The sequence below is a fragment of the Maylandia zebra genome, linkage group LG14, assembly GCF_041146795.1.
Source record: "Maylandia zebra isolate NMK-2024a linkage group LG14, Mzebra_GT3a, whole genome shotgun sequence".
NCBI lineage: Eukaryota > Metazoa > Chordata > Actinopteri > Cichliformes > Cichlidae > Maylandia > Maylandia zebra.
Window position 1 is genome coordinate 22,303,453 of NC_135180.1, and position 21,266 is coordinate 22,324,718.

General features: G+C 41.4%; 2 protein-coding genes across 5 annotated transcripts in view; one reads left to right on the top strand and one right to left on the bottom strand.

Annotated features, from left to right (window-relative positions):
- rsrc1 (arginine/serine-rich coiled-coil 1) overlaps nt 1–11,673 on the bottom strand; it is a 124,372-nt gene extending 112,699 nt beyond the window's left edge. The window contains exons 1-3 of one of the 3 annotated variants that reach the window (XM_076873204.1): nt 11,555–11,673; nt 9,221–9,415; nt 5,448–5,570 (exon numbers count right to left, since the gene is read on the bottom strand). In XM_076873204.1, coding sequence (XP_076729319.1) covers nt 5,448–5,570; nt 9,221–9,399 — 302 coding nt within the window. In that variant the 5' untranslated portion in view covers nt 9,400–9,415; nt 11,555–11,673. Of the gene's footprint in view, nt 1–5,447; nt 5,571–9,220; nt 9,416–9,508; nt 9,815–9,871; nt 9,958–11,554 lie in introns of those variants that run through there. The other 2 variants (XM_004543713.3, XM_004543714.5) reach the window with 2 other exon arrangements.
- A 406-nt stretch (nt 11,674–12,079) lies between these two features.
- On the top strand, nt 12,080–20,197 carry shox2 (shox homeobox 2). 2 transcript variants are annotated; one of them, XM_004543711.4, is made up of 5 exons: nt 12,080–12,623; nt 14,302–14,510; nt 17,076–17,133; nt 17,468–17,556; nt 18,399–20,197. In XM_004543711.4, exons 1-5 carry the CDS (start codon nt 12,368–12,370, stop codon nt 18,690–18,692), a joined length of 906 nt encoding a protein of 301 aa, XP_004543768.1. In that variant the 5' UTR covers nt 12,080–12,367; the 3' UTR covers nt 18,693–20,197. The 2 variants fall into 2 exon arrangements, with proteins under 2 accessions (XP_004543768.1, XP_004543769.1); XM_004543712.4 differs by having other exon boundaries at nt 12,081–12,623; nt 18,435–20,197.
- The last annotated feature ends 1,069 nt before the right edge of the window (nt 20,198–21,266 follow it).

Here is a 21,266-nt window from a genome sequence, read left to right on the forward strand (position 1 = left end):
GTCATCTTTCAGTTTAAATCAACACTTTGCAAGTCCGGTAATAGGGGAAGAAGGAAAAAAGGGCTAAATGTCATCCTGAGGAAAGGGGAGAAGAAAAGCTGTTGAGAGTCTATGGGATAACAGACAGACGGATGGAAAAAACAGCCAGAAGCCTGCTCTTAAATTCCAGTATAAGACCCACTACAACATTGGGAGAACACAAGTGAGATTCTGTACCTTGAAGAAGAAAAAGGATGTAAGGATTGTTAGCAGTCTTCCTCATTTTATTTTGTATCCATCAGCCACACAATTTACCCCTTATGGCCAACTTATAAAAGCAAAATGTCAGTGTGTTTTTGAGGAAATCGGATTTCACATGTCATTTCCTCGAAACACACTCGGGCTCGTTTCCCTCATGAAGCTAGCGACACCCAAAACCACCTGCTACTTCTCGCTCACAGACACACTCTAAACTGTGCAAATAAAAATATACGTCGGAGAAAAACGCAGAGAAAAATTCCCACCCCGCCACCTGACAGGGGAATTGCTGATCCAGGTGCAATGAAAGCTGGGAGGCTTCACTTCAGCTTCCCCACAATAAAGTTGCTGATTTTCCTCCTCCCTCTTCTGTCTACTTGCACTCAGCTGCCCCACCATCCACTCCTCCCTTCTGCTCCTCACCTCGGCACTCCCTGTTCCAAGCTGCCTGGATGACCTTGTACACACTCCGTGTCAGTGCAAGGCAGAAAAAGCTATCTAGCAGATGTACGACACCTCATCTTATACGGGAGAAAATTGCTGAGTGAAATAAATACCAGGCCATCGCTCAACCTTTGCACGTACACGTGCACACGCCTGGAGTGCTTCTGTGATCTCCTGTGCAGAAAACAGAGCTCATGTTATGGTCTGTAACATCCAAATAACCTAGTTCTTCCAGTCTTGCTGGAGAAGTTCCACAATGAGGTTCCAATCGTACCGCTGTCTGTGATATTTACAAACACAAAGAAAGCCATTTGGAAATCATCAATCTAATACTCCCACAATCTTAAATTAATCTGAGTGTAGCCATCGATTTGACTTCTGAATCTCGTCTACTACAGACCTGAATAGGTCAGCGTTTTGATATTTTAACCCGTTTCATTATCGATCCACATTGTTATTCCTCCAAAATGAAAAGCTTTTGCTGTTGCAACCGAGCCTGGACATGCAAAAGTAGTTCAGTTTCTTTCTGAGTACTCCTTTTAACAGGAACACTCGAGGCTTACTTTAAAAAAAATCAATACAACCCAAAGATATGAAAACAAACTCTGTACAATTACTGATTATTATTTCCATCTTCGGCAAGTTTAAAATGCACTTATTCATTTACTAATAGCTGAAATACTATCCAAAGGTGGTGGAGATTAAAATCCACCTACACCTCTAAGGTGCTCCAATCTAGTTTTACTGACCAATCGAAGCACTTTATACTACAAGGTGCATTTAACAATGCATTCAGTTATTCTATAAACTTTCAGTTCTTTTATTATTTCACAAGCATGACCAATTTAACGTGCAGGTCTTTAGAGTGTGAAAGGAAGCTGGCGTACCAGCCAAGAAACCACGTAGGCACAGGAGAACATGCACCTCTCACATGAAAGGATCTAGATGGGGTTCAAAGCAGGAACCTTCTTGCTGTGAAGTGACCGTTGTAACCATTGCACCCCTGTGCTGCCAAAGATATGCATGTTCAGTTTATTAGTCATTCCAAACTGGCCACAGGTGTGAAAGTGAGTATGAATGATTTCAACAGACTGGCAAACTGTGCCATATAAGAGCTAGGTTAAGCTCCACCCCTCATGACTGCCCTGAACTGAATAAGCTGAAAAAAATGGATAGACTTTAGATTTGGAGTCATTTTCCTGCTTTAAGCAAGCATCGGTTTGGAACTCATCTTGACATGTGTGAGAGTCTGAGACAATCCTAACTCTGGTCAGCGTAGCATAGCACTTTAGATGGTGTGTTTATATCTCGCTACTACTAGGAAAATGACTGCTAATTAGAGGTCTCACTCACCATATAATTATGACAGCAGTGATGAAGTCACTCTGTGCTAGCAGGGCTAAACCCTGACGCTAGCACTCTGCGTTGCTAGCTCAACACACCCTGAAATATTAATGGGGAAAATGTAAGCATTACCATGTGCCCTCCAGTATATGCTCACCTACGTGTGAATAGCTAACATTACCCGAAATGCTCAGCTTCCTTTTGATGGGTCAAGTGGTGGATTTGACGCATGAGACATTCCTCCTCATCTTCCAACGGCCCTCTAAAGCTAACTGTTGTCAATGAAAGGCTGACAGAATGACTGACTGCGCCACACACATTTAACCCCTGCTGTGGCCGCCCATGAAAGCGGACCACACCGATGCTCCGTTGAGCTCACCTAAAGACGTTCCTGTGATCCGACTGTGATGATAGGCCGTGTCGCCTTTGTTGGACTGGGTATGTATCAGATCACTCTACTCTGCTGCTGCCATGCTCCACTCTGCTCTCCCCCAGTGGACTAGGCCGTGACACTCCCCCTCATATTCACGCAAATCTGCACATACATGCATTCTCTCAATCAGCCTCACACATGTTCACTTGACAGCGTGCTCACAGGAAGGCACGACACACACCCACAGAGCCTGATATGCCTGCTCACATCAAAGAGAATAAACATTAATGGCAAATAGGTAATCTGCTCCTCTTGTCTGTTTTACATTTCAGGGCTAGATTGACTGCCTCTGGGGGACCTGGCCCTTCTCTGATTGAGGGCAGGAAAAAAAAGAAGAAAAAAAAAGAGTGTAAAAGAGAGGAGAGGAGAAGGAAGCAACGATAGATGTAAACACATGATAGAGCGTTATTCTTATTTCATGTATCTCTTTATTTTTTATTTATACAAAGGGGATTGAAAAGGAGGTAATAAAATTCCTTCACTTCAACCCACGATGGCCCACTATGGTCCTAATCTTCTCCCCAGCAATATTCCAATGCAGACATTATTATTCTTATTTCTTCTGAATAATATCCCTCTCTTCTCTACACTGGGGCTCACTTTTGTCTTTCCACTTTATTCCTCCCCCTGTTTTAGGATCTTCTCTGCTCTATCCCTCGCCTGGAGAAACTCAGCCTATTCTCTCCACACTTTTTCATTCCCTTCTAACTTCTGAACCCCTCTCTCCATCTTCTCCTCCAGTCAGTGCTCTCTGTATCTTCTTACTCTTCTGCTTCACATGCTGAAGGAGGTTCCAGGTTGGTGTGGCCAGGGTGGGGGGTGGGGGGGTTGGCAGGCAGCACCTCATATCCTATCTGCGTATCAATCATGAGCTGCTGTCCATGCAATCCTCCTCTGATCCATCAGCCAGCCTCTCAGGGAGCTCAGGCAGCCTCATCCCGACGCACGCACACACACACACACACACACACACACACACACACACACACACACACACACACACACACACACACACACAGCACTGACTAATAGCAGTCAGGGCACCTGTGCACACATCAACCTGCTTTCATTTCACAACCCCCAGCTGCTGTAAAATATGCAGTGTCCCACCAAAGTCATGCACAGCGCAGATGCAGCACTTCTGATAAATACAGACGGAAGAATAGTCACATAATTTCTCCACAACTGCTCAAATACCATTTAGCTTCGCTGTCAATTAAATTAAATATTATGCTCTAGATTCATTCTTAAATTGTGTGGTTGATAAAAGATTTAAAACAAAAAAATCAAATTACTATTTTTTGCCAATCAATCATTTCATCACTTCTGCTCTTTTCCCATTTATTACACAAGAAAACTGCCACTGGATTCTTCGAACGCTAACACAGGAGCACATGTGCCCGTGTCAACTTCTGCAGACACAAATTGTAGCTGCCATCACTTAACTGCATAAATTTAATCATCATTGCCATCATTTTGCACATCTCCACCTCTAACACCGCCTCAACCTCATAACGCCCCACCACGCACTCCCACCAACACCAGCCCGGCCCAGCCCACCTGCTCCTCGCTTACCGCTAAGCCGATTACACAACGCAACCCTCCTAATCACACTGCAGCGTTTGTAAACACCGATGTCATCGACTGTAGTTCTAAATCTCCCAAATCCCTTCCACCTTTCATCTCACACCACACCATTTTCAACTGATGTTTTAATCACCAGTGGTGCTGTGAGTGACTGCCACTGTACCGCAGAGAGCAGCGAGAGAATGTGTGAAAAATGTTTGGCTGAATTCTCCCAATAAATGGCCTCAGCGTGCAGTCAAACACCGAAATTCGCTTATTCCAAAAGCCTGTGAGCATTACATCGGAGAGTTGAAGTGTGGTGCCTTTTCATGGCGCAATCAACCACACGTGTCAGAACATCCCTGTTGCATCATCCCTTCATCCTGACACCTCTGTAATCAAGATATTAAAACACTTTTTCCTTTGTGATTAAAATGATCTATGCTCTCCCCCGCAGCCATACACAAGTAAACAAAGGGCCTTGCTTGCGCATATATTATGACAACCTTTTCTTCAAATGTGCGTCTGTGCATGTATTTATGCATTTGTTTGTGTGTGTGTGTGTGTGTGTGTGTGTGTGTGTGTGTGTGTGTGTGTGTGTGTGTGTGTGTGTGTGTGTGTGTGGAAGGGATTTAAAAACAGCACAGTTTACTGGTTCATTAGCACCAGATTAGCTATGCTAATGACATGGACCACCACACAGAGACTTTCTCTTTATGTTTCTGAAAGGGACACGGGACTGTGAGTGTGTGCATAGTGTGGTGCAGCCGTGTACACATTTGTCACGTGAATAACTTTTTTTTTTAAAGGAGCAACAACATTAATAATCATAATTCAACAAAGTATGTACCACTAATGACGGTTTAATGGTGCTAATGAGTGAAAGGAGAGGTGCTTCCAGAAAAGGGTTTGGCAGGCAGACTGGAGTGGTGCTGCATGTGACCTGCTGTCTCTGCGTGTCACAGTCTCATTAATACTCATGCAGTAAGACGGATAGTCGGAGCAAACGGAGACACAACTAGATGCACACGCAATACAGTAATTCAGACCTAAAACATAAGTTTCCATGTGCTTCCATCTGATGACATAAGACATAAATATGAAATGATGTGTTGTTTAGACTACAATAAACTTTCAAAAAAATGTATTTTTCTGTAATAAGAAAAATCTGCAATGGCATTCCTTGCACTGATTTGTAATACAAACACCCTTAACCTTTCCAAGCTTCCCCCCCCCACCCCCAAACCAACTTTTAAAATGATGTGGGTACCGTCTCTCTCACTCCTTTTCTCCAAGCGTGACTAAAACTTAGACAATCTGACTTTAAAATCCTGTTAGGAAACTTCAAGTGACTGGAAATAATACAGCAGTTTGAGGGATTAAGCAGAATGAGCAGAATGAATAATGTCCACGATGGTGCTACCTCCTGTCCCGGCTGCGTGACCTGTGTGAACGGTGGCTCCTCCCTTTGTCTCTCTCTGCGCTTCGACTCCTCCTCCTGCGAGATGAACTGTGAGACGAACTGCTGCTGGAACGTCTTCTCCTCCTGGGACAGGAAAAAAAAAATACACACATACATTTAATCTTATTATAGAATCTTTAAAAGCAGATCAATCATACAGGAGTATGATTATACAACTAATCATTGTTCTGGAGTTCAAAAAAAAAAAACTGCACAAATTTGTCCTGAATGCTTAGGGTGGTTAATAGAGGGAGGGGGGGGGGGGGGGGGGGGGGTCATTCAGCTGTATTGTTTAGTTTCTCACAGTTTACTTTCCACAAAAATCAAAGTCTTACCATTCCCGTAAAAAGTCTCTCCTCACTTCACCCTAATGCTCCACTACGTCAAGCACATTTTTCTGTGTTCATTTTCCCAGTGGACAAAAACTCAGAAAGCACCATCTAAAATTCTTCCCTCTTCTAAAAAAGTGGATATCGTGTCACTACTTTATTTTGCTGTTATGTTTAAGAGAAAACATACCCACACGATCCAGAAAACGTAGCTTGTTATCAGAATCACAAGCAGCTAGTGTGCATTAGTGAATGCTCTAGTCCAAGGCCCAGAGCTGCAGAGCCATGCAGGATGCCTTACAGTTCCTCCACAGGGGCCCTTTAGTTCTCTGCTGCTCTTTAATGTGGCTACAGCAGCGTGTGCAGCGTCTATTTTCCAAACACCGCTCACACTGAGTTCCTATTGATATCATGTAGCAGGAGTCATTTATGGGAGTGAATGTAAATGCTGAAACAGCCCCACGCCCGATACTGCAAACACTTTGTGCAATATTCATTATTTAAAACATCTTCTTTTGTTTCACCAGAACCAAAAATAACCAAATCTTTAATACACATGACCCCCCCCCCCCCCACAAAAAATCCCTCTCTCAGTCCTGTGGGAGCTCTGCTAGATAGAGAAGGAGAGAAGAAAAAGGCAAGCAATACAAATAACACAGAGGCTGAACTATCAAACCAGATTTGTACCACTTAGAGAAACCCAGCAAAGATCTATTAGTATTCTAAAGGCTGGATCCCAAGAGCGGGGCCTTATGAAATAACTTCCACAGCCCTGCACAACCACTTCACACACTGCACAGAAGAAGCACACAGTAGTGAGATGGGATTATTTGGAAGGAGGGGAAAGCTCACACATTTTCACAAAAGCCTGTGTGCACGTAATAAAACATAATGGGTAGAACACATGCAAGAGGGAAGCAATGGCCAACACAGAAGTCTTTAACGTGAACGCAAATAACACCTCACAACTTGGACTTCATTTTGCGTTTATTCACACACACTTTTCCATCTCACTCCCGTATTGTAACTTAACCACGGCCAGGGATACAATTACTTTCCTTACATATACATGTTAATTATGTGGTTATGATGTCACCCAGCCAGAACATAAGCCCTCTTCTGTTTTACCTCATGTAAGGTCACTTTACATTACTCAGGTTGACAGTGCTACAAAACGTGTGGTCGCTTTTATGAACCTATTTAAAGCAAGTAGATCCAACACACACACACAGAGACAGAAATAAAGAAGGTCTTAGTCAATTGTTCAAAACACACAAGCAGTTAATAGATGAAGGACTGTGGTCCCAGGGTTTACACTGCCCACCCTACCCCACCCTGTGCAGGCAGCCAATGACTTCCCATCAGCAGTAATGGACCTTGACCAAGCCTCATAAATAATTACCATCAACTGGCCTTGTCTGAACAGCCACATACACCCAGTGACAGCTGTGGATAGACGGTTGGATGGATGGAGGTCAGGTCCAGTCAGTAGCTACTTGCAAAGAAGGTTGATTATTACTGAACCTCCTCATTCCTCAGCAACAGCTAAACACTGAAGTGTTTTACTTTACGAAGATCAGAATAAAATGATAAAACTGATGTTATGTCATAACCTTTTATATTTAAGCCTTCACATTATCAAGAGGAGGGTTGATATGAAATAAGCCCAAACAAAAATCTATCCTAGATTTCTATTGAAGAATAAGAAACTAACCTCTCTGCAAAGCTGTTTGCCTTCCAAACCTATTTTTACAGACGCAAAAGTGCTTGTTTAAATTCTTACTGACATCCTTTCCTGGACAAATTATTACCACTGCACAATGATTCAAAATTTTCTTGTTAGATTTTATTTCTTGGTCCTTTTAAAGTGTCTTAATTCTGGCATTTACTGGGAAAAGTATGACGGCCCTTCGCTGTCCACACGGAATCATTACCGAAGACATAATTTTCCAATCTAGGAACTTCATAACTCATTTACTAGAAAATAGGTTTACTCTTAAATGAGCTATGTTGTAAAAAGCCTATGCTAAACATCTGTACTTTTAAAATCAGAACATTTAATGTGAAACGTTTAGAAAGCTAGCATGCTGGCCAGACAAACATCTCTTAATCTGTTGTTCTATCTAGCTTCATTACCTAAGCTTTTGTCTGTTGAGGAAAAAGTCTGAATATGATATAATCCGATATCATGACGTTCTCCATTTTAAAACAAAAACTAGAGAACATTTTGAAGTCAAAACAAAATAATGTCCACCATTTTTTTCATGTATCAGCTGATATGCAAATACATTCCTCTACTTGGCTGTCTGAAATGCAAATTCCTGAAATTCTCATGATTACAGACACATTTTGATGGGATGACAACCAAAGATATAAACGATCAAATTCGAGAAAATATATATAATTAGTTTAGCTGCTCCTGTTTCAGGGTGCCGGTACCATGTATGTCCAGTGGCTGTCATACTTTCATGTTTTACTGAAATGCTTGAATACAAAAGAGTCACAGTTATGAAAACCTGCTCTTTTCCAACTACAATAAGTCAAAATGTGTGAGTGGAAAAAAAAATCTGCATACAATGTTTGTGTTTTGTTTTTTTAAGCTATTCAAGCTATACAGATAATATATGTATACAGAAGAATGTGGTAACTTAACTACAGAGCACAAGAAATATACAAGAAGTATACATCAGTGTTTTCAGCCTCTGCTTTATCGAGTTTTTCAAGAAAAGACTGACTGCTGGGAAGCATAATACCACTAAAATCCAAGTGGAACCCAAGCAGCATATCAACTGGTGATAGTGGCCAAAAGTGATCCCTCAGAGACACGTCAGCATCAGTGCAATTGTTGTCCCATAGACAATACATACAACTTTAATCCAGGTAAAAGATATACTAGGGTTGAATGCAGCAATTGCAGAGTTAGTCATAACGAAGCAACCAGCAGCTCCTTCATGTGAAGTCTGTGGAATACATTCCCCTTTTCAATAACTCTAAAACAGTATAGGTTTATACCTTATATTCAAATATATTGGCCAAAATACAGGGCGTGATTGCACATGTTTTATTACTAGCTTACAAGCGCATGGTCATTTGTGTGCATTTGAAATGCTGTGTATTTTAATGTACATGATGAAATCTTCTAAACTGAGAATCCTGAATGACCTCCTGGATTTTAGTTATGCAATAAATATATTTTGTAAAAACCAAAATACTTGTGTTTAAAATGTGTCACATTTTAATTAGGTTCAGCCCCTCCAATGAAATGCTCAATTTCTGAATGCATCTGGCTTTTAACCTTTCAGAAGCTTTAAATGCAAAACAGTCGTTGGTTAAACACACTCCAGCCGAACAGAGAGCCGCACTCTGCACACATGTAAGAAGGAAAATTTCACGATGAAGCCTAACCTCCTGTCTCTGGAGCGAGAGCGGCTCCGGCGGCGACTGGACCTCCGACTGCGGCTACTTCTCACTCTGCTGCCAGAGGAAGAGGACGAAGAAGAAGAAGAGGAAGAAGAGCGGCGACGCTGTTTCTTCTTTCTCTTGCTTCGGCTGTCATCATCACTGTCGGACGAGCGCCTACCCATGCTGGCGGTCAGTCAGCTGGCAAAACATACACAAGAGTGGGGTTGCTCCTTTTGACATCTCTCAAACAACCCTTCGAGACAGTTTGCTGGAATATCAGTGGGAACCGACCTATTTATTTACTCCTCACGTGTATAAAACACAACGTTTTTACTACTCTGACCACTGTACATAAGCTCATTTAACGACTATTAAAGCACAGCCACCTACATACAGTAGTATTTAACTTATTAAATCACCACCGACTGCTAAAAGGTAAAGTACCGTTGCCGCAAGCAGCTAATAAATGTTTGTTTTTGTGCAGAGGCTAGCTACTAAGCTAACGGTGCTAACTTAACCAGCTTGGGACCGCGGTTCTTGTTCTAAATAAAGGTCCCGGATGTGCAATAGTAAACGTATCACATCTACTAACATGTCTTATATTAAAAATAAGTGTATCCCTATAAAAATTAAAAGGAGAGTCCCGCTTCTCACCTTTAAATGGCACTGCCTCTCAACAACAGCCATGCACTGTTTGGGAGACTCTGCTTGTCAAACCGGAAAGCATCGATCAAGGAATTAGAATCAAACACAGAGCAATCGATCGAAGGACCCCCTTTTTTACCATAGCTTTACGGATTTTGCCTCTATTATGTTTCATTAACTAAACAACACTTATTTAATAATTCGGCATACATAGTTTGTCGTTGTTGTTGTTGCTGCAACGTTAGATATTGTGTTAAACAGTTTTAAAGTATTTTTGTATAACACTACTACATAAACAAAGTCGCTTGAATCGCCTTAATTAAACGAGATAAAGTTAGACAATTACATTTCCATAATAGCATGACTATTATGACGATTTGGGGGATGGTAAAAGCTCTTTAAAAAAGAGCATTTCTAAATGGAGATTATTTAATGTAGTATTTTAATGAGGGACTAAGCTTCATTTGTATTTTTTTTTCTCTTGATGGTGTATTTTCTGTGCAGTTTTTAAAATAGCATCCAGTCGATGAAAAATGATGACTACAAATGTATTGCAAGTGTATGTCTGCCAACAGCACGAGCTACTTATATTTCGTTTTAATCGGACAAAATACTCACTCACAATGCGCCCAAATAAACGAGTGGATGTGTGTCAGTGATTATTTGCATGAGATCATCTTCTCAGATATTAATCTTTTTCACAAACAAGGCCAGGCAGAGGATCCAAACAACATTAAGTGAATAACTGCTTCCTGACATTTAAAAACAGAAGAAAGGACAACATTATATCGACTGATACATTGCTAATGTGCACAGGAATGACAGATAAGAGAGCATTAAATGGGGCAGTTTCAGTGCAAATAGACACAGGAGGCAACTCAACGCTACAGGAGGAATCCTCCCGCTTTCCGATGCAGTAGAAATAATAGTAATTAATGCCTAAGGTTTAAGCAGAAACTTCATTAATATTTAATGAGGAGAACTGTAAAGAGGACTTGTGTGGAAATGAGGCTTTTTATAGATTATCAATAAACGTGCTTAATTTTACATCAAATTCATTTCGACTTTTTTTTTTTTTAAATCCCGCTATATCCAGTTTCTTCTCTGGCTACACGTCCCCTCCTCTTCTGGCTTAATTGCCATCTCTTCGCTGCACTCGCTATATACCTACCTGAACACGCAAGTGAACCATTGTTTATTTTTTTATTTTTTGCAAATAATCGTTTCAGCTGGAGGGGGAGAAAAAACGAGTTGAAAGCGTTAATTAGTGAGCCCAATGGCAACGCATCGCAAGAGGCACTATAATTAAACGTTTAGCTGCTTAAACATCCTAATGACTTAAAAACCCCACTGAGGATTAATATGAAGCGATGTGGCGTATCTAATGATGACGTTGCAAAACACAACAATTAGTGATCAGAGACACAAACGGGGTGGTCTAAAAAAATATTGATTAAGTTGTCCAAAAAAAACATCCGATAATAATACTAATAATAATAATACTTTACCATACAATATTTTTATCCAATTTTATTATTTTTTTTAAACCGTGAAAATCCACTTTCAAATTAAAAGCGCAATAAAATAAATAAATAGAGCAGGCCTGAAGCGAACTATGTACAACTGTGGGTTAAAGCCAAATGTGTTCACTTGAACTTGATTTGAAGCTCCGTGTATAAGTTGGTGCTGCACCTCTCGGCATCCCAGCTGGTCCCAGCTTTCACCGCTTTCTCTCTCCGTGTCAGCGTTGCGTCTTTTTTGTTATTATTTTTTCCCCTCCGCAGATCACAGAGATATAGCGAGGAAGGGCTCCTCATCCATGTGCTTCCCTCTCTCTTGTCATTTTCTGATTTTTTTTAAGCCACACCCCTGCAGAAAGAGAGAGAGAGCGAGAGAGACGGGAGAGAGAGCGAGAGAGAGAGATCCGTGACCATCTCCCGGGTGTTTAAAAAACTAACTCAGGACAATAGCAGCGAATGAGCGCTTAATTAAATTAATTAGTCCTTCTTGTCAATCTCGGATTAATGGCCAATAGCGGTGGTGCTGTTTAATGTTTTTACTCGGCTTCTCTCTCTCTCTCTCTCTCTCTCTCTCTCTCTCTCTCTCTCTCTCTCGCTCCAGTATCAGTGAAGGGGTAGGAGGTGGGGGGCGTGGGGGGGGGGGGGGGGGGGGGGGGGCTCATCCCGGCATCCTGAGGGGAGGTAATTTGCACGGATCAAGGGGGCAAGGCGCCGCAAAGTATAAATACTGTGACTTCAATAGAGGATCACCAGCAGGTTCCCAACTCCGCTACCAAAGGAGGAGGAATTGGCTGAGAAGATATATCTTCATATATTTTTTACCTTTTGTCCAGAGTTTGGCTGCATCACCTTGTATCATTTTCAAGGGGTCGACTTTAAAAAGAGCCGCACCACTGATGTCTTAAGCTGTCGTGGAGCAAAGGGAGAGTGTGTGAGTGAGTGAGTGTGGTGTGTGTGATTTTTTTAAAGAGGAGAGGAAGGAGTGATGGAAGAGCTCACCGCTTTCGTGTCTAAGTCTTTCGATCAGAAAGTGAAGGAGAAGAAGGAAGTGATAACCTACAGGGAGGTGTTGGAGACCGGGTCGACGCGAGCAGGGAGCAGGGAGTCTTTATCTGCGGAGCCGGGGAGCCGAGAGGAGCCGGCCGCCGTTAACCGGAACGTTGCGCTCTCGCCGGGCAGGGAAACTGACATGCTCGGCCCGGAAAGAATCAGGGACGCCGGGAGCCCCAAACTCATTGACGGTAGGACTTCACGGTGTTCTATACACAGTCTTTACGAGCAGGAATGTGTAGAGGACTTAGAGGAGAGAAAGACAGAGAGAGAGAGGGAGTGATCGAGCCCTGAGAAGACAAGCGAGCGTGCAGCCACATGTTTATTTGCGAAAAAGAGTTGAGCTCATGACTGTCATCCACACGGATATATTGCAGATTTTTAGCAGCCCGGTGGAGCGATTCTCGATTTAGTGACAGTCAGTTAGCGAGGTAAGAAGAGAAATTATTAACTGATGCTTTCTGGAAGTGCAGGCTATCGATTGGTTTTGGTAACTGTAGCTGTTTGCCTTATTTAAAAAAGAAATAAAGAAAATAGCTACTCCTGAGACTGTAATGCTAATTAAAATATAGCTTATTATCTCTTTATAATGCATTTAAAAAGTTTCAATTTAAAAAATACAGAACACCAGGAAAAGGCCCACGTGTGACAAACAGTAAGGCCCGCATGTGGAAAACTACCCATATTTCTATAATATTAGTGCACTTGCGATATCGTGCTTTTTATGTATATATGTATATGTATATGTATATGTATATGTATATACAGATCATACAAATAATTATGTGGATTGTCTTCAGTAACGCTGCAGGTTAACCTCCTTGAGAGTGATCAGATTTATTTAAGAAGCATTGCTTGTCAATGACCTCGGGCATCTGTACTTGCTATATTGTGAGGCCTATGGGAACGTTTGAACTCAAAGAAGGCGTAAAAACACACCTGGCGTTCAAATCGGTGGACTCGAGCGATTCAGTACAAGTCCTGTCATTTCTGCTGTCACTAACGTGTGATCCCGCACACCAATATAACACAGGCTTACACCAGAAGGGATAATTATTTATCACCGCTATCCTCAATAATTTAGCGTTTTTATGTATATATTTATGATTGCATAACCAAAACATTAGCAGGTAAACAAACCGGTGATGTAAAAAATCGTACTTCCAACACTAAAGGCTGAACCAAATAGAAATATTTACATTTGATTACGATTTTCAGAGAAAATTTTGCTTGACGTTTTAATGAAAGTGGAGCAGATGCTCGTGTGTCCCGTGCAAGCCTTCCCCACAGTGTTTTCTGAAACCTGGACAAAATGTGACAACATACTGGACAAGATATCTTAGAGCTGGGTGCTTGCGAAAAAAAGACATCTGTTCGTCATGGGCAGCGTGGTTAAAAGCGGAACTGCGACAAGCGTGTATCAGACATCCAACAGTGGGCACAGCGTTGCATATTTATAAGCAGTTAATAATTAAAGAGCTTTATGTAGCTCTACAAAACATCCGAGGTCTGATAGCTCTGTGATATTTGAGGGCACGTCTTTCTTTCTCTCTTTCTTTGGCGGTTGTAAGCTTTTATTTAATTGCTTTATTTAAATTCCTAGCTGATTTTTGTGTGTGTTAGGTGCCCTTTAATCTCCGCTTGCATACCCAGGTGGGTGGCTTGTGTTTTTACCTGTTTATAATCTGAATTATGCGTTAGCCTAAACATGACAGTGAAGCATTTTTGCACATTAAAAAAAAAGAAAAAAAAGAAAAAAATAACACTTTTAAGCACCTTAGAAATATGCAGTCCAGTAATAAGCAGGCTGGAGGTCACAGTACAGCCACATGATGTTGACGTCTCCCTCCTTTCTCGTCCGCACAACAGGCACCACGGATGTAAAAGAGAGAAAAGAGGACTCGAAGCCCATTGAAGACGAGACACAAACTAAAATCAAACAGAGGAGAAGTCGGACTAACTTCACATTAGAGCAGCTCAATGAGCTGGAGCGGCTCTTCGACGAAACCCACTACCCGGACGCCTTCATGCGGGAGGAGCTTAGCCAGCGACTGGGACTGTCGGAGGCCCGAGTACAGGTAGGGACAGTCAGTTAAACGAGACTATAATAATAATAATAATAATAATAATAATAACAATAATAATAATAATAATAATAATAATAATAATAATAATAATAATAATAATAATAATAATAATAATAATAATAATAATAGAGGAAAAAATAAGATAACATCTGTGATAGAAAAAGTGACCATATTTTGAGTCTAAGCATGAAATTGAGATCTAAATCATAATTAAAAATTCATTATAATGACAATTATAATTACCACTATCGGCATTATGGAAGTGTAAGATGATGTTTGCTGTAGTAATAATAATAATAATAATAATAATAATAATAATAATAATAATAATAATAATAATAATAAACGGGGGAAAAACTTCCACGGGTCTTTCCTTTTACAGGAAGGATTTTACACTCTTCCCTGATTTTTGTTTTGCTTGATATCCCGCATGTAAACGGTGTGAGGGTGATAATATTTTGTTTGATTGAGGGTTGTTGTTTTCTTTTAATGCAATACGATAAGTGTGGCTCGACTGACTTGTATTAATGCTGCATTTATTGATGTAATGCTGTGTTTGTGAGACGGTTGAGTGGATCCCCAGAAGTGTTATGGAAGTTGTAATAAGTTAAATGAGATCTTAAGATCTTAAGAAAGGAAGGCAGAGTTCACCAGCAGCATGCAACTTCCTCTCCCAATTATTCTCTGTGATTAGGGTTTTTTCCCCCCCTCAACACGTTTGGATTATTTACCGTGTTCATTATCTCAATTAGGCGCTGCTCGTGTCACGAGACCACGTTTTGAATCTTTATTGTCCAAACGGGCGGAAACAAATAAAGCCTCTAAATATTTGTCTTCGGTTTCTGGGTGTATATGTTACCATGGCCCTGTTTGTCAGCGCTGCTGTAGTTTTTCACGGGGACAGGCCATCTGCGCAGAAACCCAGTAAGGGCTTCGCCGAGTCTGTGGGGTCGGTGGGTGATTGGTGGGGGCTCAGACAGGTCTTGTGCAAGGCGCGGGAGGGGCGGGGGGCATATAGAAGAAGAAGAAGAAGAAGGTGTACTTTATTGAACACAGTTGTTGTTTTTGTTTGTTATTTTTTTTGTTGTCATCTGTTTTTCTCAAAAACCTTACAGCATCTTATTTCACACTCGTATGGCCCGATTTCGTGGAGGACACAGTATTTGTCTCCACAACGAACATGGCGGTCTTCTGGATTGGGGTGGGGGGCATAACAAAACGGGTACCTCCATTAAAAAAAAAAAAAAATAAAATCCCCCATCTCAAACTCAACCCACCACACCCCCCGAAAAAAAAGTTAAAGCCATCTTTTTGCAGGGCTCTATACCGGTCTCAACTGGAATCTCACCAATAAGGCGTATTGTGTCCCGAACAAGGGGCACAGCTCGGGGGATTTGCATAAATTATGTATTATTTTCTACCCAAATCAAGAACAGCTCACCCTCACTCTCTATCTGTCTCGTTCTCTCTCTCTTTTATCTCTGCTGGGGCATTATACATTTTTACCAGTTGCATGCACAGACCACACATTTATTTTGATGTGTTTTTTTATTTTTTAAATTGCGCCTCAATCAATATTCTGCAGTGCATTTTCCTGCTTTTATCGTGCTAATAAATTATACCTGAAGCGTGCACAAAAGAACTTCCGATTGACATCTAACTGTGATCAATAAATGAAGCCAGCTGACAGCCAAATCAATATGATATTTCAATCAAGCTTTCGCCGTGCGTGTATATAGGCCTGCTGACGTGAAAGGGGGACTGCACGCCGACGCGTTGCATCGTGGGCTAATTCAGCCGGTGCTTTGTCTGAGAGATTCAAAGCAGATTATCATAGTAATAAATCGTTTAATCTGTGTTCCAAGGCGTTTCTCTGAAATTGACGCTTGTCGATTTCAACAGGAGGAAAAAGAGAAGTGAGCTGTCTTTGAAGCGAGCTTTTTTTGTGTGTGTCTGTGTGTGAGTGCGTGTTATGGCGGTGATTAGACAAAACTGCGAGGCATTTAAGCGATTCTCTGACATGGATTTTTCTGCAGATAAGGGTAATTAATTTCAGTGGTCATTTAATAAGAGGGAGGCGGAAAGAGAAAGAGGGAGATGCTCTCGGATCGCTTTGCTCTGATGTCCAAAACCATAATAGCATTGCTGCTATTCGATATCCGAGAGACCATTCAACTCTTCAGGGACACTAATCTATAGAAAGATGAAACCAGCGCTGACAAGGTTATTTATTATAGTCCAATAGTCCTGCATATTTCCAACAAGAGCGTTTCATTTCTGATATGATTTTAAATCTCCCTTTAGTAGATTTACACTTTCCTTTTTTTTTTTGTTGACTCCACTGTTTCCCTTCTCTCTGCTTCCGCTCAAACTGTCTCTCTCTTGTTGTAGACTAAACGTAATAATTAAAATCTGGGGTTAAGCAGTGCCATTAATATTTCACTGCTCCTCGGGGATATTGTTTTTCTTCGGTTGTTGTCACTTTGAGAGGAATTACACATGGCCTCGCAAGCAGCTGCCAATCAGTGGGTCTCTAATTAATTTCTGTCCCCACAGGTTTGGTTCCAGAACAGAAGAGCCAAATGCAGAAAGCAGGAAAACCAATTACATAAAGGTACACTTTTATCCCACACAACACAAACGACTATATGTTTATGTCTATTCCACTTTACTTTTATTCAACTGCAAAGCAACTGCACACTCGAACGCGAGCCAGCCTTTATGTTACTATTTAGTTAGTGGCTTAATTTCCAGTTAATTACGCCATCAGAATCATGGCGTTTTCTTTTTGTTTATATATTTTTTAAGTGAGTGTCTATCTTGGACGTTATTGCAAGTTTACTCCAGACAATCAGCTTTTACTGCTCGTTATTCAGCCCTGCGGTTTTACTCTTAGTGTCGTTGAATATTCTTCTCACATGATTAGGCTATCATCTGTGTTTTCGCAGGAGTCCTGATTGGAGCAGCGAATCAGTTTGAAGCCTGTCGTGTAGCGCCATATGTCAACGTGGGGGCTTTACGGATGCCATTCCAACAGGCAAGTTACTTTGAAGCGTCTAGTCTTAAAACCAGACCAATCCCCCGACTGCTCTCTTGGCACAGCCTCTGCCCAAGTGCTATGCAGAGACTCCAGATCCAATGTAGGGGGTAACTAAACTCTTATTACCACACTGACAAAAACACTGTGCCAACACAGAGGAGTCTGTACAGCCTAATTGGAAAATTCCTTTTATTTTTTACAAATTTATTTTATTTTTTTTAAAACCAGCTATTTGTCTTTTTTCTTCTTCTTAACCATTAAACCACAGCACACAAACATATTAACGGCCCAGCAGGCCAAAACTACTACTAGTAGTACTAAAACATTTTAACATTTAAATAAGTGAAGGGAAATCCCTGATATTTGATTTAGACTACTAATTTGAACACCTGTATATATGGTAGCTAATAGCACGATACAGAGAATCTGGATAAAGCCGTTAAGTTATTGAGTTTATATCTTCTGTCATGTCAGTGAAGTCTAGTTTTTAGTTTGAGCACCGCTGGTTAACTTTATTTCCCAAAGGCAACATAAGTTTGGCTTTAGATTGCATTTCATGCAGTCGATGTCCAGCAAAATAAAAACACAAATTTGATCTCTGACTCACAAGAGTTGCAGTGTAGCCACTAAAACCCCAGGAGCTAAACGACACGGCCAGTGATTATTGCTCACTGTTTCACTGAGCAGCCATACATTTTCTTTCTTTCTTCTTCTTCTTTTTTTTTTAAAGCAGCCTAATCGAAACTAAATCTGCAGTCACACCAGTGAAAATGAGCCTACAGACAAAGTTAACGCATGTTCTCCCCCTTCTCTCCCCATCCGTGCGTCCCGTCCTGTAGGATAGTCATTGCAACGTGCCGCCCTTCTCCTTTCAGGTGCAGGCGCAGCTACAGCTGGACAGCGCCGTGGCGCACGCGCAACACCACCTGCACTCTCACCTGGCGGCGCACGCGCCCTACATGATGTTCCCCGCGCCGCCGTTCGGCCTCCCCCTGGCGACGCTCGCGGCAGAGTCAGCCTCCGCCGCCTCCGTCGTGGCCGCCGCCGCCGCCGCCAAGAACACCAGCAAAAACTCAAGCATCGCCGACCTAAGACTGAAGGCCAAAAAGCACACGGCCGCGTTGGGACTGTGACCCCTCCTTCCTCTCCCCCCTTCCACTCTACTCCACTTCCCTCACCTCCCCTTCCCCCAGAGAGACGTTACAGGACACGAGGCGCGGACGCACTACGGAACTTGCGACTGAGAGACACTGAACTTTAACGCTTATAAAGTGTGCGGGGAAAAAAATAATCCAAGGACAAAGTGAGAGAAAAAAATTATCCGTGGACGTTATTTATGTTTTTAAAACGAAGGACAACGAACATGACTATTAAATATAGGCTATTTATGAGAAAAATAAAAGGGGACTGTGACGTTATAGCCTACCCAGACGTGGTTTTTGACGCCAAAAAACAAAAACAAAACAAACAGACAAACAAACAAATAGAAAAAGATTTTAAAAATACAAAAAAAAAAAATAAAAAAATGGCGGATGGGGTGGATAGCAAGGCTATACCCACCGCCTTCTCTCAGCAGCCACACGGCTGAGGAGGCCGGCGGGACACCTCGAGGAGCAGGAGGAGGAGGATGCAGCTGGGTCGGTTAATACTTTGTCAAACAAGGCGAACCATTCTGCAGTTGTTTTGATCTGTTTTATTATTGTTATGTTATTATTATTATTTCAGTTTGAACCTATATAGAGGCTGGCCTCGTTATATTTCCAAACCAATTTCTCTGTGTAAGGACAGAGCGGGAATTCTTTGACAAACAACAAACAAACAAAAAAGAGAGAGACAATAATCGAAGTGTTTTTCCCTCCTCTGTTTCCTGTCCAATTTGGAAATGCCTCGGCAGTGTTGTGCATGAGTATGTCTTCAAGGATGACGTGACGTGAGCCCCATCTCCCTCCCCTCCCTTTCTCTACCCCCCACCTCCTCGACAAAGGGCAACTCTCACTTGAATGTCTGGCCCATCTGACCTTGTTTGGACCTCCTCTGGTAAAGGTGAAACGGGCGACACACCAGAAATGTGAGATTGTAAAACATGTGTAGGCTATGCTGAACTTTCTGTTAGGATAACCCGATCTGCTGCCCATATTCACAAGGCGATCTGTGCCTCCCTCCCAGCCCCCCTCCTCCAGCGCTTTAAAGGAGGGCGTATTGCCATGAATGCCATCTTTTTGGCAGTGAACAAACAGAGAAATTACAGCAACACGAAGACTGTATTCAAACCGGTACGGGCACGTGTAAAATATGTTTATAAACCAGACACATGCATTATTTTATTATTTAGTGGCTTCATGAATGCCTTGTGTGTGGGACGGGGTGGGGTTTGTTCATTTTGTATTTTACTTTATTTCCGTGTATTAAAAAAATCATGTGCTTTCTGTATGTAATTTTGATGTTTTTATAAACAGTGAAAGTGAACTCACCTGAGGCACGGGTTTCTACAAAAGTAAAAACAAGCAAACCAAAAAAAAAAAGTTTAAAAAAATCACGAGATTGTTTAACTTTTTTCCCCCCATCACATGTGAAACTTGGATCCACCTAAACAAAAGTGTTTTTCGGTCATATAATAAATTAACAAACGTTTCTTAAACGAGTCGACAATTTTTTTTACAAAACAATTGGCTATTATTATTATTATTATTATTATTATTATTATTATTATTATTATTATTATTATTATTATTATTATTATTATTACCAGTAAAACATGAAAAACAACAGCTCTTTATGAATTCATTCCTGTGGCTGTGGTCTTTTGATACGTCACGGTTGTGACAGGCCCGTTTAGCTGGAACATCGGTGTCTGCTGCTGCGTGCATGCCAATCCGATGCATTATTCATAGTTTGGTTACGGAGGGTTTGTGGAAAAGGACTGGTAATTTCCAGTACAAGCTAAAACGGGCAGATAAAGATTTAAAGAAAAGAAGAAGACGACTCAGTGACTCGAGTTTTGCCGCATTTAGGCACTTCAAATGGACACTGTTATATTCCTTTTTTAGGCTACTCATTTAGATTTGAAACGACTCTGTTATTCTTGCAGGAAATTAAGTCCCCCCGGACCCATGAGCCAACCCCAAATGGCCTGATGATTACATAAAACAAAGATGGATTTTTAATGTAATTATACTCGCGCGGTTTGTTTGTGCGTGCAGCTAGCAACAGCCTTAATGCTCCAGATGATAAATATTAGGCTACTTAGTCTCAGTCCTGATGCCTTAAACAAATAGCAGGTGTCGCACTTTGTTACATGCGCAACTTAAAGGTTGCTGTAAGTAACTGCGATGGGAAATAATTGTAATAGAAAAAAAAATGTAACATAGGTTAATGACACAGTGTAACACCATTTCTGAATAGCTTGCTCTCCACTAAATGCTGCTTTCCCCCCATTCTTCTTCTTTATATCATTGGCCAAAGTTGGACATCATGTATGAAAACATGCAGGCGGCTCACAGGCTAACCAAAGCCAAAGTGTTTGGAAAAAATGGGGAGAGATTTATTAACGCCTCCCTCACTTGACTTACAAATTCGCCTGATTCATTTCCTGACATCTTAACCGCCTCTTATTGAACATTTAATAAACACCTGACACGGGAGCCTATAATTATAGGAATCCAGATCGCATTACCCTTCCGATATTTCCACACAAAACACAATGTCTT

What these genes read in the sequence shown, in the direction of transcription:
- shox2 (XM_004543711.4), top strand. Translation starts at nt 12,368, where the DNA reads ATGGAAGAGCTCACCGCTTTCGTGTCTAAGTCTTTCGATCAGAAAGTG. An exon ending in GGAAAACCAATTACATAAAG is followed by an intron (nt 17,134 to 17,467) that starts GTACACTTTTAT and finishes GTGTTTTCGCAG; the next exon opens with GAGTCCTGATTGGAGCAGCG. An exon ending in TACGGATGCCATTCCAACAG is followed by an intron (nt 17,557 to 18,398) that starts GCAAGTTACTTT and finishes CCCGTCCTGTAG; the next exon opens with GATAGTCATTGCAACGTGCC.